This window comes from Balaenoptera physalus (assembly GCF_965194825.1).
Source record: "Balaenoptera physalus genome assembly, chromosome: 18".
Taxonomy (NCBI): domain Eukaryota; kingdom Metazoa; phylum Chordata; class Mammalia; order Artiodactyla; family Balaenopteridae; genus Balaenoptera; species Balaenoptera physalus.
Window position 1 is genome coordinate 69,489,706 of NC_138899.1, and position 17,554 is coordinate 69,507,259.

The 17,554-nt window shown below is 37.3% G+C and overlaps 1 protein-coding gene across 9 annotated transcripts in view; it reads left to right on the plus strand.

The window, feature by feature from the left end:
* Positions 1–15,725, plus strand: part of SPART (spartin) — a 43,238-nt gene extending 27,513 nt beyond the window's left edge. For 4 of the 9 annotated variants that reach the window (XM_082435643.1, XM_082435647.1, XM_082435644.1 and 1 more), the window contains one exon: positions 14,069–15,725. In XM_082435643.1, the coding sequence (XP_082291769.1) occupies positions 14,069–14,342 (274 nt within the window). In that variant the 3' untranslated portion in view covers positions 14,343–15,725. Of the gene's footprint in view, positions 1–2,309; positions 3,617–11,524; positions 11,599–14,068 lie in introns of those variants that run through there. The other 5 variants (XM_082435646.1, XM_082435650.1, XM_082435645.1 and 2 more) reach the window with 5 other exon arrangements.
* Positions 15,726–17,554: the final 1,829 nt, after the last annotated feature.

Genomic DNA, 17,554 nt, shown 5'->3' on the forward strand with positions numbered 1-17,554 from the left:
ATAGGTTTAAGTTTTTTTTTTTAATGCCTGGAATTTCTGTATGCCTTATTAACTGCATGTTCTTGATGGGTGATGTTCGCCTATAGTTTTGATGGGGAAAACTTGAATTATAATTAAACTATTATACTTTGTTAATACTAGCCCCTTCTATATACAAAGAATGTTAAATTTTCACACCTTATGAATCTACCACTGTGCATCTCTATTGGAATAGATAGATGGTATGAGAAGACATACCATTAAGAAATAGACAAACATAGAAATGAATGATTTATTCAAGTTTATCTGATAAGTGGTATTAAAGATAAGACTTAAGAACAGGATTTTCTGATTTTAGCTCTTTATTCTGTCTTTATAAGTACTAGAGGGCTAAACTTAAATTTAGTATGAAGGACCTGAGTTGCTTTCTTAGTTTTGAATTAGTTTAGATCTTAATATTTAATTTTATTTAGAAGAAAAAAATTAATGGTGTTCTCAACTCTTGGTTATTTGTGTTAATTATTTACTCACTGACAGCATTTGAGTTCATACTTATATATCAGACATTGTGTTCAGTGCTTTCCATGTGTATTATTTAATCTTTAATAACGCTATTATCTACATTTTACAGATGAAGAAACCAAAAGCATAGAGCCTTAAATATCTTGTTAAGAATTGTACCCCTAGTAAGTGGTAGAGCTGAGATGTAATCCAGGTCCCTCTGTCATGCAGTGTCAGAGAACAGTGCTGGGCCAACACTGCCCTTAATGGGATATCTGTGCAAGTTTAGTATCTAGAGTTATTTTCTACCACTACCTAGCATGTGTTTAGACTCCCTCCCACCACAATAAATTACCTTTGGTTTAGGAAATACTAACTTAATTTCCAGCCTAAGTTGATTTTATCTGCTCAGTCTGGGGCATGCATACCTTAGAATCAAAGCAACACAGCCATATCATCTTGGAGTGCCAATTTTACCAAAGGATTTGGAAAAGAAAATGCAGAGTAGATCTGAAATTTTGGTGGAGATGTAAAGCTCAAGTCTCCCAGCTCACTTCCTGCTACTTGTGGCATTGACCTCTAACACTCTTTTTGTTATGCCTTTCAGGTTACTTTGATGGACGAGTCATAATTAGGAAAATAGTTTCTTCTTTTGTTGCAAGAGCAGGAGAAAGTCAGAAGTGTGTTTTAGACCAAAAGTGGGTTATTTTTAGATTATCGTATGTTAGCACAGATAAATAGGCAGTCATATGATTAAGTAGGAAGTGCTTTATTGGGTTTGTCCATTTCCTACTTTAATGAAAAAAAAATGCTTACCTAAGTACAGTTAAGTGGAGCCCTGTTAAAAGGTTTGAGATTCACATAATGAGGAAGTACAGGTTTTGATGTAGATTTTGTATTTCTTGTCCTTAGTGAGGAGAACTTAATATGATAAATAGGGTATTTTAACAGTGGTTCTGAGCTAATTTATTTCTGTTATGGTGTACATTGCTAGTTTTATCCTTTCCTCCAAAGATTCATGGAGTGAAAAAAAGGTGAGAATTTAGTTAAGTAGGTTTGTATTTCCAGTTATAAGGGTACTTTAGTCTTAGCAGTAACTTAATTAGGAAACTTGGAAAGATGGGAGGGACAGTGGGGAATAACAGGTTTTGTCCAAGTAATACTGTTTTCTCGCTTATGAATAATCTGGCTCAGAAGTAGAAATTGCTTTTTAGGAGAAGAAACTGCAAGTATTAAACCAGTAATAACTCAGTGATATTTGTCACTCAAGAATTGGAAAAGCTAGTTGTTCTTTAATTTAGTTCTCAATAATTTACATAAATTTATATTTATTTACATTTATGAATTTACATTTATTTACACTGTGAAAATTATTTGATAGAGTGAGCATTTGTGATTTTCTGCTCTCATCCAACTGATGGTTGTATAGTAAAGAAAACTTATTATTTTTGGAAAATGTGTATTCTTATTGTCTGTGAGAAATTATTCCCCCAAGAAGTCATGTAACATTTTATGGAAAAACTCGAGTGAACTTTTTGGCCAACCCAATATTATATAAACGTCTTCATCTGATTTCTGGTAGTATAAGCCAATACAGAGGATTATTTTTTTAATTTAGGCTATTTAAAGGCAGTTTGTATTAGAGAATTATATTCTCCATGCCTTTTATGGTTTTGATTATGATTCAGGGCTGTGTTCATTGATTATGAATGATTTACCTAAAGATCTATATAATTAATTACACTCCTAAATTTTTAAGGTAAATGTATAAGAAATATTTATTAAGACTTTATTTTTTTGGTTACATTAATACTTTTGTCCTGTTTTAGATTTAGGAACATGAAGACCTACAGGAACAATGAAAAGCAATTAAGTAACTTTAAACCTGCTACATTTAATTGCAGTATAGTATCTATTAAATAATTCATCACTCTTCTACATAGCTTCTAAAGTTCACCTTTAAGCTCCTTTTTTTCCACTTTAAATTGTTTAGAGGAAAATAATATAACTTCAGTAAGTTAGGTGCATTTTTCTTTTCCCCTCAGTAATATTTTATCTTAGAACACATTTGTGAAGAATAAGCTTAGTAAAAATATTTTCCTATAAGAATTTACTCTTATAAGGTATAGTATTTTATTGGATTATTTAGTGAATTTTAAGTAAAATTCCCCTTAAATTTGCACTGGGTGAAGGGGCAAATTCAAATCCATTTGAGGGTATCTCCTTTGGCAGACGTCATGTTACCCAAAATGAATTCTATATAACATCTACTCAGGAGTTATATAGGATCAATCTTCTCTTTTCAATATGGTAACTATACAAACATTTAAACACAATCATTATGTCTTCCGCTTATTTTTTCTTCTCTACTAAATACTCCAGTTTAACAATTCCATATATAGTTTGAATTCCAGATCCTTCCTTCATCAGTGTTGTTCTCAAAATATGGAACCGAGAATTGAATCTAATATTCCAAAAGTCTTATAACCAGATTAAATACAGTAGGGTTGCCTCCCTTGTTTTGGTTATATTTAGCATGTGATAAACGTGGCACAGAAGACAAAGAGTATATCTTTATAGTAGCTGTTACTTTATTGGCCCATATCAAACTTGGGTTTGTTTTTTTTTCTTTTTTTTTTTGACTTTTATTTTATTTATTTTTATACAGCAGGTTCTTATTAGTTATCCTTTTTTTTTTTTTAATTTTTATTTATTTATTTATGACTGTGTTGGGTCTTTGTTTCTGTGTGAGGGCTTTTTCCAGTTGTGGCAATTGGGGGCCACTCTTCATCGCGGTGCATGGGCCTCTCACTATCGCGGCCTCTCTTGTTGCGGAGCACAGGCTTCAGATGCGCAGGCTCAGTAATTGTGGCTCACGGGTCCAGCGGCTCCGCGGCATGTGGGATCTTCCCAGACCAGGGCTCGAACCCGTGTCCCCTGCATTGGCAGGCAGATTCTTAACCACTGCGCCACCAGGGAAGTCCTAGTTATCCATTTTATACATATTAGTGTATATATGTCAATCCCAATCACCCAATTTTCATCACACCACCATCACCACAACCCCCGGGGCTTTCCCCCTTTGGTGTCCATACGTTTGTTCTCTACATCTGTGTCTCAATTTCTGCCCTGCAGACTGGTTCGCCTGTACCATTTTTCTAGGTTCCACATATATGCGTTAATATACAATATTTGTGGGCTTCCCTGGTGGCTCAGTGGTTGAGAATCTGCCTGCCAATGTAGGGGACACGGGTTCGAGCCCTGGTCTGGGAGGATCCCACATGCCGCGGAGCAACTAGGCCCGTGAGCCACAATTACTGAGCCTGCGCGTCTGGAGCCTGTGCTCCGCAACAAGAGAGGCCGCGATAGTGAGAGGCCCGTGCACCATGATGAAGAGTGGCCCCTGCTTGCCACAACTAGAGAAAGCCCTCGCACAGAAATGAAGACCCAACAGAGCCATAAATTAAAAAAAAAAAAAAAATTCTTCTAAAAAAAAAAAACAAAATATATATATATATACGCACAATATTTGTTTTTCTCTTTCTGACTTACTTCAGTCTGTATGACAGTCGCTAGATCCATCCACGTCTCAACAAATGACCCAATTTCGTTCCTTTTTATGGCTGAGTAATAGTCCATCATATGTACGTACCACATCTTCTTTATGCATTCATATGTCGATTGGCATTTAGGTTGCTTCCATGACCTGGCTATTGTAAATAGTGCTGCAATGAACATTGGGGTGCATGTGTCTTTTTGAATTATGGTTTTCTCTGGGTATATGCCCAGTAGTGGGATTGCTGGATCATATGATAATTCTATTTTTAGTTTTTTAAGGAACCTCCATACTGTTCTCCATAGTGACTGTATCAATTTACATTCCCACCAACAGTGCAAGAGGGTTCCCTTTTCTCCACACCCTCTCCAGCATTTGTTGTTTGTAGATTTTCTGATGATGCCCATTCTAACTGGTGTGAGGTGATACCTCATTGTAGTTTTGATTTGCATTTCTCTAATAATTAGTGATGTTGAGCAGCTTTTCATGTGCTTCTTGGCCACCTGTATGTCTTCTTTGGAGAAATGTCTGTTTAGGTCTTCTGCCCATTTTTGGATTGGGTTGTTTGTTTTTTTGATATTGAGCTGCATGAGCTGTTTATATATTTTGGAGATTAATCCTTTGTCCATTGATTCGTTTGCAACTATTTTCTCCCATTCTGAGGGTTGTCTTTTTGTCTTGTTTATGGTTTCCTTTGCTGTGTGAAAGCTTTGAAGTTTCATTAGGTCCCATTTGTTTATTTTTGTTTTTATTTCCATTACTCTAGGAGGTGGATCAAAAAAGATCTTGCTGTGATTTATGTCAAAGACTGTTCTTCCTATGTTTTCCTCTAAGAGTTTTATAGTGTCCAGTCTTACATTTAGGTCTCTAATCCATTTTGAGTTTATTTTTGTGTATGGTGTTAGGGAGTGTTCTAATTTCATTCTTCTACATGTAGCTGTCCAGTTTTCCCAGCACCATTTATTGAAGAGACTGTCTTTTCTCCATTGTACATCCTTGCCTCCTTTGTTATAGATTAGTTGACCATAGGTGCATGGGTTTATCTCTGGGCTTTCTATACTGTTCCATTGATCTATATTTCTGTTTTTGTGCCAGTACCATACTGTCTTGATTACTGTAGCTTTGTAGTATAGTCTGAAGTCAGGGAGTCTGATTCCTCCAGCTCCGTTTTTTTCCCTCAAGACTGCTTTGGCTATTCGGGGTCTTTTGTGTCTCCATACAAATTTTAAGATTTTTTGTTCTAGTTCCGTAAAAAAATGCCATTGGTAATTTGATAGGGATTGCATTGAATCTGTAGATTGCTTTGGGTAGTACAGTCATTTTCACAATATTGATTCTTCCAATCCAAGAACATGGTATATGTCTCCATCTGTTGGTATCATCTTTAATTTCTTTCATCACTGTCTTATAGTTTTCTGCATACAGTTCGTTTGTCTCCCTAGGTAGGTTTATTCCTAGGTATTCTTTTGTTGCAATGGTAAATGGGAGTGTTTCCTTAATTTCCCTTTCAGATTTTTCATCATTAGTGTATAGGATTGCAAGAGATTTCTGTGAATTAATTTTGTATCCTGCAACTTTACCAGATTCATTGATTAGCTCTAGTTGTTTTCTGGTGGCATCTTTAGGATTCTCTATGTATAGTATCATGTCATCTGCAAACAGTGACAGTTTTACTTCTTCTTTTCCGATTTGTATTCCTTTTATTTCTTTTTCTTCTCTGATTGCCGTGGCTAGGACTTCCAAAACTATGTTGAATGATACTGGAGAGAGTGGACATCCTTGTCTTGTTCCTGATCTTAGAAGAAATGCTTTCAGTTTCTTACCATTGAGAATGATGTTTGCTGTGGGTTTGTCATATATGGCCTTATTATGTTGAGATAGGTTCCCTCTATGCCCACTTTCTGGAGAATTTTTATCATAAATGGGTGTTGAATTTTGTCAAAAGCTTTTTCTGCATCTATTGAGATGATCATATGGTTTTTCTCCTTCAATTTGTTAATATGGTGTATCACATTGTTTGATTTGCATATATTTAAGAATCCTTGCATCCCTGGGATTAATCCCACTTGATCATGGTGTATGGTCCTTTTAATGTGTTGTTGGATTCTGTTTGCTAGTATTTTGTTGAGGATTTTTGCATCTATATTCATCAGTGATATTGGTCTGTAATTTTCTTTTTTTGTAGTGTCTTTTTCTGGTTTTGGTATCAGGATGATTGTGGCCTCATAGGATGAGTTTGGGAGTGTTCCTTCCTCTGCAGTTTTTTGGAAGAGTTTGAGAAGGAAGGGTGTTAGCTCTTCTCTAAATGTTTGATAGAATTCACCTGTGAAGCCATCTGGTCCTGGACTTTTGTTTGTTGGAAGATTTTTTTTTTTTTAATTATTTATTTATTTATTTATGGCTGTGTTGGGTCTTTGTTTCTGTGCGAGGGCTTTCTCCAGTTGCGGCAAGTGGGGGCCACTCTTCATCGCGGTGCGCGGGCCTCTCACTATCGCAGCCTGTTTTGTTGCGGAGCACAGGCTCCAGACGCGCAGGGTCAGTAATTGTGGCTCACGGGCCCAGTTGCTCCGTGGCATGTGGGATCTTCCCAGACCAGGGCTCGAACCCGTGTCCCCTGCATTGGCAGGCAGATTCTCAACCACCGCGCCACTGGGGAAGCCCCTGTTGGAAGATTTTTAATCACAGTTTCAGTTTCATTACTTGTGATTGGTCTGTTCATATTTTCTATTTCTTCCTGGTTCAGTCTTGGAAGGTTATACCTTTCTAAGAATTTGTCCATTTTTTCCAGGTTGTCCATTTTATTGGCATAGAGTTGCTTGTAGTAGTCTCTTAGAATGCTTTGTATTTCTGCAGTGTCTGTTGTAACTTCTCCTTTTTCGTTTCTAATTTTATTGATTTGAGTCCTCTCCCTCTTTTTCTTGATGAGTCTGGCTAATGGTTTGTCAATTTTGTTTATCTTCTCAAAGAACCAGGTTTTAGTTTTACTGATCTTTGCTATTGTTTTCTTTCTTTCTATTTCATTTATTTCTGCTCTCATCTTTATGCTTTGTTTCCTTCTGCTAACTTTGGGTTTTGTTTGTTCTTCTTTCTCTAGTTCCTTTAGGCGTAAGGTTAGATTGTTTATTTGAGATTTTTCTTGTTTCTTGAGGTAGGCTTGTATAGCTATAAACTTCCCTCTTAGAACTGCTTTTGCTGCATTCTGTAGGTTTTGGATTGTCGTGTTTTCATTGTCATTTGTCTCTAGGTATTTTTTGATTTCCTCTTTGATTTCTTCAATGATCTCTTGGTTATTTAGTAACGTATTGTTTAGCCTCCATGTGTTTGTGCTTTTTATGTTTTTTTTTCCTTGTAATTCATTTCTAATCTCATAGCATTGTGGTCAGAAAAGACGCTTGATATGATTTCAGTTTTCTTAAATTTACTGAGGCTTGATTTGTGACCCAAGATGTGATCTATCCTGGAGAATGTTCCATGCGCACTTGAGAAGAAAGTGTAATCTGCTGTTTTTGGATGGAATGTCCTATAAATATCAGTTAAATCTATCTGGTCTATGGTGTCATTTAAAGCTTCTGTTTCCTTATTTATTTTCATTTTGGATGATCTGTCCATTGGTGTAAGTGAGGTGTTAAAGTCCCCGCTATTACTGTGTTACTGTCTATTTCCTCTTTTATAGCTGTTAGCCGTTGCCTTATGTATTGAGGTGCTCCTATGTTGGGTGCATATATATTTATAATTGTTATATCTTCTTCTTGGATTGATCCCTTGATCATTATGTAGTGTCCCTCCTTGTCTCTTGTAACATTCTTTATTTTCAAGTCTATGTTATCTGATATGAGTATTGCTACTCCAGCTTTCTTTTGATTTCCATTTGCATGGAATATCTTTTTCCATCCCCTCACTTTCAGTCTGTATGTGTCCCTAGGTCTGAAGCGGGTCTCTTGTAGACAGCATATATGTGGGTCTCATTTTTGTATCCATTCAGCAAGCCTGTGTCTTTTGGTTGGAGCATTTAATCCATTCACGTTTAAGGGAATTATCGATATGTATGTACCTATGACCATTTTCTTAATTGTTTTGGGTTTGTTTTTGTAGGTCCTTTTCTTCTCTTGTGTTTCCCACTTAGAGAAGTTCCTTTAGCATTTGTTGTAGAGCTGGTTTGGTGGTGCTGAATTCTCTTAGCTTTTGCTTGTCTGTAAAGCTTTTGATATCTCCATCAAATATGAATGAGATCCTTGCCGGGTAGAGTAATCTTGGTTGTAGGTTCTTCCCTTTCATCACTTTAAGTCTATCATGCCACTCCCTTCTGGCTTGTAGAGTTTCTGCTGAGAAATCAGCTGTTCACCTTATGGGAGTTCCCTTGTATGTTATTTGTCATTTTTCCCTTGCTGCTTTCAATAATTTTTCTTTGTCTTTAATTTTAGCCAGTTTGATTACTATGTGTCTCGGCGTGTTTCTCTCTGGGTTTATCCTGTATGGGACTGTCTGCGCTTCCTGGACTTGGGTGGCTATTTCCTTTCCCATGTTAGGGGAGTTTTCAACTATCATCTCTTCAGATATTTTCTCGGGTCCTTTCTCTTTTCTCCTTCTGGGACCCCTCTAATGCGAATGTTGTTGTGTTTAATGTTGTCCCAGTGGTCTCTTAGGCTGTCTTCATTTCTTTTCATTCTTTTTTCTTTATTCTGTTCTGCAGCAGTGAATTCCACCATTCTGTCTTCCAGGTCACTTATCTGTTCTTCTGCCTCAGTTATTCTGCTATTGATTCCTTCTAGTGTATTTTTCATTTCAGTTATTGTATTGTTCATCTCTGTTTGTTCATTCTTTAATTCTTCTAGGTCTTTGTTAAACATTTCTTGCATCTTCTCGATCTTTGCCTCCATTCTTTTTTCCGAGGTCCTGGATCATCTTCACTATCATTATTCTGAATTCTTTTTCTGGAAGGTTGCCTATCTCCACTTCATTTAGTTGTTTTTCTGGGGTTTTATCTTGTTCCTTCATCTGGTACATAGCCCTCTGCCTTTTCATTTTGTCTGTCTTTCTGTGAATGTGGTTTTTGTTTCAGAGGCTGCAGGGTTGTAGTTCTTCTTGCTTCTGCTGTCTGCCCTCTTGTGGATGAGGCTATCCAAGAGGCTTGTGCAAGTTTCATGATGGGAGGGACGGGTGGTGTGTAGAGCTGACTGTTTCTCTGGTGGGCAGAGCTCAGTAAAACTTTAATCCGCTTGATTGCTGATGCATGGGGCTGGGTTCCCTCCCTGTTGGTTGTTTGGCCTGAGGCAACCCAACACTGGAGTCTACCTGGGCTCTTTGGTGGGGCTAATGGCAGACTCTGGGAGGGCTCACGCCAAGGAGTACTTCCCAGAACGTCTGCTGCCAGTGTCCTTGTCCCCAGGGTGAGCCACAGCCACCCCCCATCTCTGCAGGAGACCCTCCAACACTAGCAGGTATGTCTGCTTCAGTCTCCCCTGGGGTCACTGCTTCTTCTCCTGCGTCCCGATGCACACACTACTTTGTGTGTGCCCTCCAAGACTGGAGTCTGTTTCCCCCAGTCCTGTCGAAGTCCTGCAGTCAAATCCCTCTAGCCTTCAAAGTCTGATTCTCTAGGAATTCCTTCTCCCATTGCCGGACCCCCAGGTTGGGAAGTCTGACGTGGGGCTCAGAACCTTCACTCCAGTGGGTGGACTTCTCTGGTATAAGTGTTCTCCAATCTGTGAGTCACCCACCCAGCTGTTACGGGATTTGATTTTACAGTGATTGCGCCTCTCCTACCGTCTCATTGTGGCTTCTCCTTTGTCTTTGGACGTGGGGTATCTTTTTTGGTGAGTTCCAGTGCCTTCCTGTCGATGATTGTCCAGCAGCTAGTTGTGATTCTGGTGTTCTCGCAAGAGGTAATGAGAGCACGTCCTTCTACTCCGCCATCTTGGTTCAGGACCTCTGTCCAAACTTGGTTTTTTTTTAAATGAACCTTTTTTTTAAAATCTGGACCTTTGTCTTATTTTTGGACAATTGATATTTGTACCTAAATAAAAAGTTTACATTTATTCTTGCTTAATTGCACTTTGTTGAATTTGACCCATCATTAAATCTATAATTTTGGCTTCAGATTTTGATGTATGTCATATTAGCCTTCCATTTTGTGTTACCTGTAGATTTGAAAGACATGTCTTCTCTACATCTTAGATATTTTCCACAAATTTTTTGTGGATGAAATCTAATCACATGCTTACTGTAGCCTTTCCTCCTGACTGATCTTTCTCCAAGGTTTAATGCTTAGTGAGATTGGTGGGTCAGCTGTCTACAAATCTCCTAACAGTATTGTCATTTCTCACCTTTCAGTTTTGTCTGATTAGATACTTCTTATGGTGGTTGTCTTCCACACCCATTCATTAAATATTGGTTCTGTCTAAGGTTTTACTCTATACTCCCTTTTCTACTCTTTGTCGATATCATCTATATCTGTGGCTACAATTACCACCTGTATTTCAGCAACTCTCAAATCTATGTTTCCTCTTAAGTTTTAATCTTCAGGCTCATACATCCCAACTACATACCACTACAGCCATTCAGTCCCTGAGTCTTGTTGTTTTTTATATTCATCCCTTTTGCTCCAGCCTCATTAGCACTACCTTAGAATAGATTTTCATCGTTTTTCATCCAGCTCACAACTTGTTTCCTAACTGGTTCCTCAGTCTTAAACCCTTACAGTTCACAGTGCAACCTGTATTAGATCTTTCTAAAACAAAAATTTGGTCACGCCATTCCCCTTGATTTCAAGATAAAGTTTAAACTCCTTAGCTTCACCTACAAGGTCCTTCATAACCCATCTGCCTTTGATGGATAGACTAATAAGAAGCTATGTCTATTTTAAATATTTAAGGTTAATATTTCTAAGAATAGTTTTGAAGGTTGCATGTAAATTGAATTTTAGGCAGATTTATTAGAAAGTTGTGACTGAAACTTTGCTATAATTAGTGAAATCTGGAATCACTGCCAGTGTGCTGTTTTGCTATACATTACTGAATGCACTGGAGAAATTTCAGAAAAGTCTCATTCAAATTGAAAATTAAATCCCATTGACTTATTTAGAGCATTCTTTATATTCATTTTTTATTCTTAAATTGGTAGTGTTAGTATATAAAATCTAATTTAATAAGCTCTAATTATAGTTAACTTTTTTAAAAGTAAGAATAAAAAATAAGCTTTATTGTTTTTAATTTTTGCTAGAGATAGGCTTTCTCGGAGTCTTTAACTGTGTAGTTTGAATCTGAATAAAGAAAAGAACTGAACAGTTATTTATCAAGCAAGAGAAGAGAGTAGGTGCCTGCCAGGAGTCCTGGTTCCAGGGCATATTGGGAAGCAGAGGTAATAAGTGAGGATATATTTAAAAAATAAACACAACTGCTGAAAAACTATTGTATAGGGTCTTTAAAGATAACTATGTTTAGTACTATGGAATTTTCAAAGTGCTTTAACTTATACATCTCATTTTATAAGATAAAGGAGAGGAAATTGATGAAATGCAAAGAGGCTGAGACTTCGCCAGGGTCACACAGCTGGTTGTTGGCATGGTCAGTATTAGAATCTAGTTTTCTGGCTCCCAGTTTGGTACTTTTCTCCAGATTAACAGGAGTTGCTACTAAAGTGGAGACAGCATGGAAGAAAAAGAAAAATCACCAGGGGACCAACACAGACTTCTTTTTCAGTATATTATTTTTTTAAAAATGTAGTCTGTAGAGGGGGCTTCCCTGGTGGCGCAGTGGTTGAGAATCTGCCTGCTAATGCAGGGGACACGGGTTCGAGCCCTGGTCTGGGAAGATCCCACATGCCGCGGAGCAACTAGGCCCGTGAGCCACAACTACTGAGCCTGCGCGTCTGGAGCCTGTGCTCCGCAACAAGAGAGGCCACGATAGTGAGAGGCCCGCGCACCGCGATGAAGAGTGGCCCCCACTTGCCGCAGCTAGAGAAAGCCCTCGCACAGAAACGAAGACCCAACACAGCCAAATAAATAAATAAATAATAATTAAAGGTGCTAAAAAAAAAAAAATGTAGTCTGTAGAACTGTATTGCATATAGAAATATCGTAAGTGCAGTTTGAGGTATCAGACTGCATCAGTAGAATAGGGAACATTCGAAATACTCAGAAGTGGAAGTTTATGAGTCTGGAGGATTTCCTGTGCTCGAAAACACTAATACGGCCACATTCTTAAGTTATCATTGTCACTTCATTGGCTAACACAGGCCTGGAGAGAGAAGCCCTGAGAGAAACCTGCTCAACCAGGAGTTACGGGCACACTTCCAGTGCTGAAACTGCTGCCGCCCCTTTCTCCTCATTGAGCCTGAGCATTGCCACCTGACCGTGAGAAGGCCCAATGTCTTCTGCAACATGAGCAATCCTGTGGAGTGCTGAGGGGTTGCAAAGCAACAGGGACAGGCAGAAAGCAGTCAGAAGCTTTTCTGTTGGGTAACTGTTGAAACAGCCCCAATCAAGAGTGGTACAGACATAAGGTTTGACAGATGTAGGCTCTGCTGTGCCCTGGCTCTGATTAACATTAGGCAAAGGACAGAATGAGATATCATTCAAAAGCATAATAAGTTTATTTCATATTTCTACACTGAAGTTGAAAAAAAAGACAAGCATGAATAAGCCAATAGGGTCACAAGCCACTGTTTTAGGCCAGGCTAATAGTAATAGAGTACTTGTTAATTCAGAGGACAGATCCAGTGTTAGAAAAAATGTCCAGATATTGGGTCCCGAAGCATCTAGGAAACTTCAGTGTGTCCTGGAGAAAATTGTAAAATTTTGCCTCTTTGTACTTGTATGTTGTTTAAGCAATCCTCTACTTGGGGAAATGTATGGACAAGAAAAGCTTTAAAAGCCTGGTACTTAAAAAAGGTAAAGAGTAAAACAAGAAGTAGGATGAGTTTTAGTGTCCTTGTGTAAGACCTCAAGTTGTATTATTTTCTTATGGAAATGGTATTAAACACCATCAGCGGTATTGATTATGGTCAGGAATAACTACTTTTGTGTAATGCTTTGTAATTTCCCAAGCCCTTTGCTATACATATGAACTCAAGAAACTCTTAGATGGATAGGGCAGGACTTCCTCATTTAATTCATTCAACAAATATTAGATGTCAGGCACTGTTCTAAGTATTTAAGATACAAGAGATCTTTCTCTAATGGGGTTTATATTCTAGTGAGACAAACAATAAGCCAAACAAAAAATATTCTAGTGAGACGAACAATAAGCAAATCAAAAACAATGGGTGCAAAAAAGTTCTATAGTATGTAGCAGACATTAAGTTATAGAAGAAAGAGCAGTTTAAGGGGGGGATTGATTGGCCGTGGGGTGGGGCATGTGAGATAAGGCAATTAAAATAGGTTAAATACTGAGAGGATAATAGCTGACTTGAAGAAGGTGAGGCAGTTAGCCACATGCATACCTGGGGTGAGAGTAGTCTAGGCAGATACCAGCCAGTACGAAGGTCATAGGGCGGCGCATGTGTGCTTGGTGGGTTCAAAGAACAGCAAGAAGGCCAGTGAGTCTGCAGTGGGGTGGAGTGGAGTGAGGAAGAGTGTTGTAGAATCTCTGCTTAGAGACAAACTCAGATTCCAGTAGTTTGAAAGACTTAACCAAAAGTCTAGTTAAGGTAGAACTCAAAACCATTTATAGTGACCTATAGTTGTTTCAGTTAGAATTCTCTTATATTTACAGAAGAAGATAAAAAAGGAAATATTGACTGATTAACAACCTTTATTATAATTTATATTTTATTCTTCAACATAAACAGTCTTTATTACATTAATCTCAGCCTCAGCTTATTTTCACAGTGATTTTGCTAAAGGAGAAAATAACAGCCTTGGCACAGTGTGATTTTATTCTTTACTGTGTTTTAAGTTATTAATTAAATTGAAACCTAACTTTCGATTTTGCTTTGGGATAACATGCTAATCATGTGACCTATTTAATACTAATTCAGAAGATCTTAATTTATATTTGTAATTTCATTGTATTTTCTCTAATCTTTCTTTTAAAGATACGGGCATACTGCAGGAGAAGCTACGCACAACGCAGTGGATTCTGCCATCAATGTTGGTGTAACTGCCTATAATATTGACAACGTTGGCATCAAAGCAATGGTGAAGAAAACTGCAAAACAAACGGGACACACACTGCTTGAGGACTATAAAATTGTTGATAATTCTAAGGGGGAAAATCAAGGAGGAGGAGCAAGTGTAAACATGAAAGGGGAGAAAGATGAACAGAGAGAGGAACTAGAGAAGGATGGGGCAAAGAAGAAAGATAAATGATGGAAGTGCTATGAATTGTCTATACCAAAGTCTTACAGATGGATGCAATTTTGTTAAATGGCAAATGTGGAATTCCCCACAGATTAACCAGGATCTTTAAAATGTATTCATTCCTACAAAGTGACTATTTCATAAGCTTTATGGCATGTATTCTGCTTCTAAGGAAAAGAATCAGTATTCTTGCATCTGGCCTTTAGAAATACAGTTACATTCTCTGTGAGTTGCTTTTTTTCTAAATGTGGCTAAAATATTTTTGCAGTTAAAATACGACTAATAATAGATGTGCTATAAATCTCATTAAACCTAACATTAAACTATTTTTGTATTTGCTGTCTTTCAGAAAGCAAAGTAGGAAATTATATATTTACATAAAATTTGGCATTTAGTAACCTTAGTTCTGTTTGTACTGGGAAGGAATGCTTTAAACATTGTTTCCTCTTTTTGCACTAATTGTGGATTTTTTTTTTTAGGTGCTTGTGAGAATTTTCAGTGTGTAAGCTAAACAAAAACTGTAACCCTAAATGAAAAGAATTCTTGTATAACATTTAAAAGACTCTTTCAAAACAAGGAGTAGACTAATCATGAAAAATAAAATGAGGTTCTGTAAAATCATTTGGTAGCTTATCTCTTTGTTAGGAAATGTAATGGTCTTTTTGATTTTAAATGAATACAAATAGATTTTTAAGTCTTCTAGATTTAGACTGTTATTGATCTATTAGGAGCCTAGGAAATTTGGGGATATGGTTGGTATTGTATCAGAATTCAAAGTGATTATTATCAGCTTAATTGGACAAAAATGTAATCACTTTTACCGTGTCTACTTCTGTAAGTTTGCCAAAAGGCTGAAATTTAGTAAAAACTAAAATATAAACAGTTGAGTTTATGTATGATAAATAATTTTTATTTTGGGATTCAGTCATTGGAATTTTATATATTAAAAAGCCAATAAATTAAATTATTAGAAAGGTTTTACTCATAATTAAGGTAAAGAATGTGAAGACTTTAGGCTTTAATCCATGGTGGCTAGGCATAACAGTGTCCACTTTGGCAGAAGACAGGATATTCACAGACCTATAAGCTACAAATATGTAAGTAAAATAGCTAATGGCATTTTATTTTTGTTTAATGATTTTAAAAGATTGGTATTGTTTTTCTTAGTATAGTCCATTTTAATATTTCTGAAACTCCAATTGCTATTTAGTTTATTAGGCTTTATTTGAAACTATAGAAAGAATGCACTTTGTGAATAAACTGTCTTTGATTTACTTGGCCTCAAATGTATTCATGGGTTTGTATTTCAGGGACACAGAATTGGTGGAGCCTTTCCCTAGGGCCAAGGATAATGTACTAGTTAAAATGGAAATAAAATTGAATTGGTAAATAGCTTCCAGTCGGTCTCTGCCTTATTTAAGTTTAAGAAATGGAATGACACATAGTGGAGCCTAAAGTTTAAAAAATTACCTTAGAGCAGAGGTCAGCAAAATTGGACTGGTCAACGGGAACCTAGTTGTCCATTTCACTTCATCCTACTCTGTTCACTTGTTTGTGGGTTGCTTTTTCAGATCAACAGCTAGACAGAATTTTGGTAAGTATAGCTTCTATATTCCAGTTTTCCAGAGAAACAGAACCAATATGTATTATAAGGAATTGGCTCGTGCAGCTATGGAGGCTGAGAAGGCCCAGATCTGCAGTCAGTGAGCTGGGTACCCAGGAGAGTTGATGTGCTGTATCGGTCCAAGTCTGAAAGCCTGAGAATCAGGAGCACCAATGGTGTATATTCCAGTCTGAAAGCTGGGCGGCCTGAGACCCTAAAGTGCTCATGTTTCAGTCTGAGTCTGAAGGCCAGAAAAGACCAATATACCAATGAAAGCTGTCAAACAGGAAGAGTTCCCTCTTATTCAGCCCTTTTGTTCTATTCAGGTCTTCAATTGATTGGGTGATGTCCACCCATCTTTTAAGGAGGGCAATCTGCTTTACTCAGTCTACCGATTGAAATGTTAATCTCACCCAGAAACACCCTCACAGACACACCCCGAATGATATTTGGCCAAATGTCTGGACACCCCGTTGCCCAGTTAAGCTGACAATAAAATTAACCATCACAGCTTCTTAGCCTGGTTTTTATTTTCTAGAGGTCTTTCTCCTAGGTTTTCTTGGCTTTTTGAGACACAACAGATCTAGTGTCTGACAAACAGTTCTCAGTATCTACTGCTACCCGGGTTTTTCCTCACTTTGCCTCTACAGACTGTCATTCCCCCATGCTGTACTGGGTAGTTTTCTGGCATTGCCTCTAGGAACCTACTAGCTATAAAAATAATGATAGCTAATGTTTAGGTAGTGTTAATATGTTCTAAGTGCTGTTACACAGACTAACTCATTTTAACCTCACAGTATTCTTATGAGGTGTATACCATTACAGTCTTCATTTTACAGAATAGGACACTGAGGTATAAAGAGGTGAAGTAACCTTCCCAAGATGTAAGGGAACAGTATGAAAGAAGAGGTCACACACATGCTTCAAAAAGGAGGGCCTGTTAGGCCGGGCATCTTGTCTTTCTTAAACAGAGGTAGATGGGGAAAGACAAATGGTCTTATTTCCTCTGATTCCAGCTGCTTATCAAATTAATTTTTTATTATAATTCCTTTGGCTTAATAGTTGGTAGAAAATTTCTTGAGATATTAGCAAAATAGATCATCAGCCCTAGATTAGCAAAATAGATCATCACTACCTAGGTGATAGTGTGAGTTTTTGTCTTTTTCTCTGTCTTCATAGGTATTTTAGGGTAAGCTAAGAAAAGCCAGACTTACCAGGTAAGTCTGTAATGCTGTGCTCAAACAGAAATTAGTTCTCTGGTCTGTTCTTGCCAGAATCAAGACTAAGTGTTTTTAAACAGACTTCCTAATGGATTTTGCTATTTTGTGTTTACTTTAGCAACAGAATTGCTTAAAAGAGAATATTTTGTTGATTTCTGAATAGCTTTTTTTAAAAACATTTTTTCTATTTACAGTATATTTTAAAGATTCAGAAGGATGAATAAAAAAAAAATTGTTTTTTAAGACCACAGGTCAGATGAAAAATAGAAACCCGAAATAATGTCTTTAAATATATTCTGTGCAAAAAGTTGTCATATGTGAAGAAACAGTTTGATCAACCTGGAGGCTATTCGTTGGAGGAAAAAAATGACTAGTGTGGGAAAGTGTTCTTTCTCCAA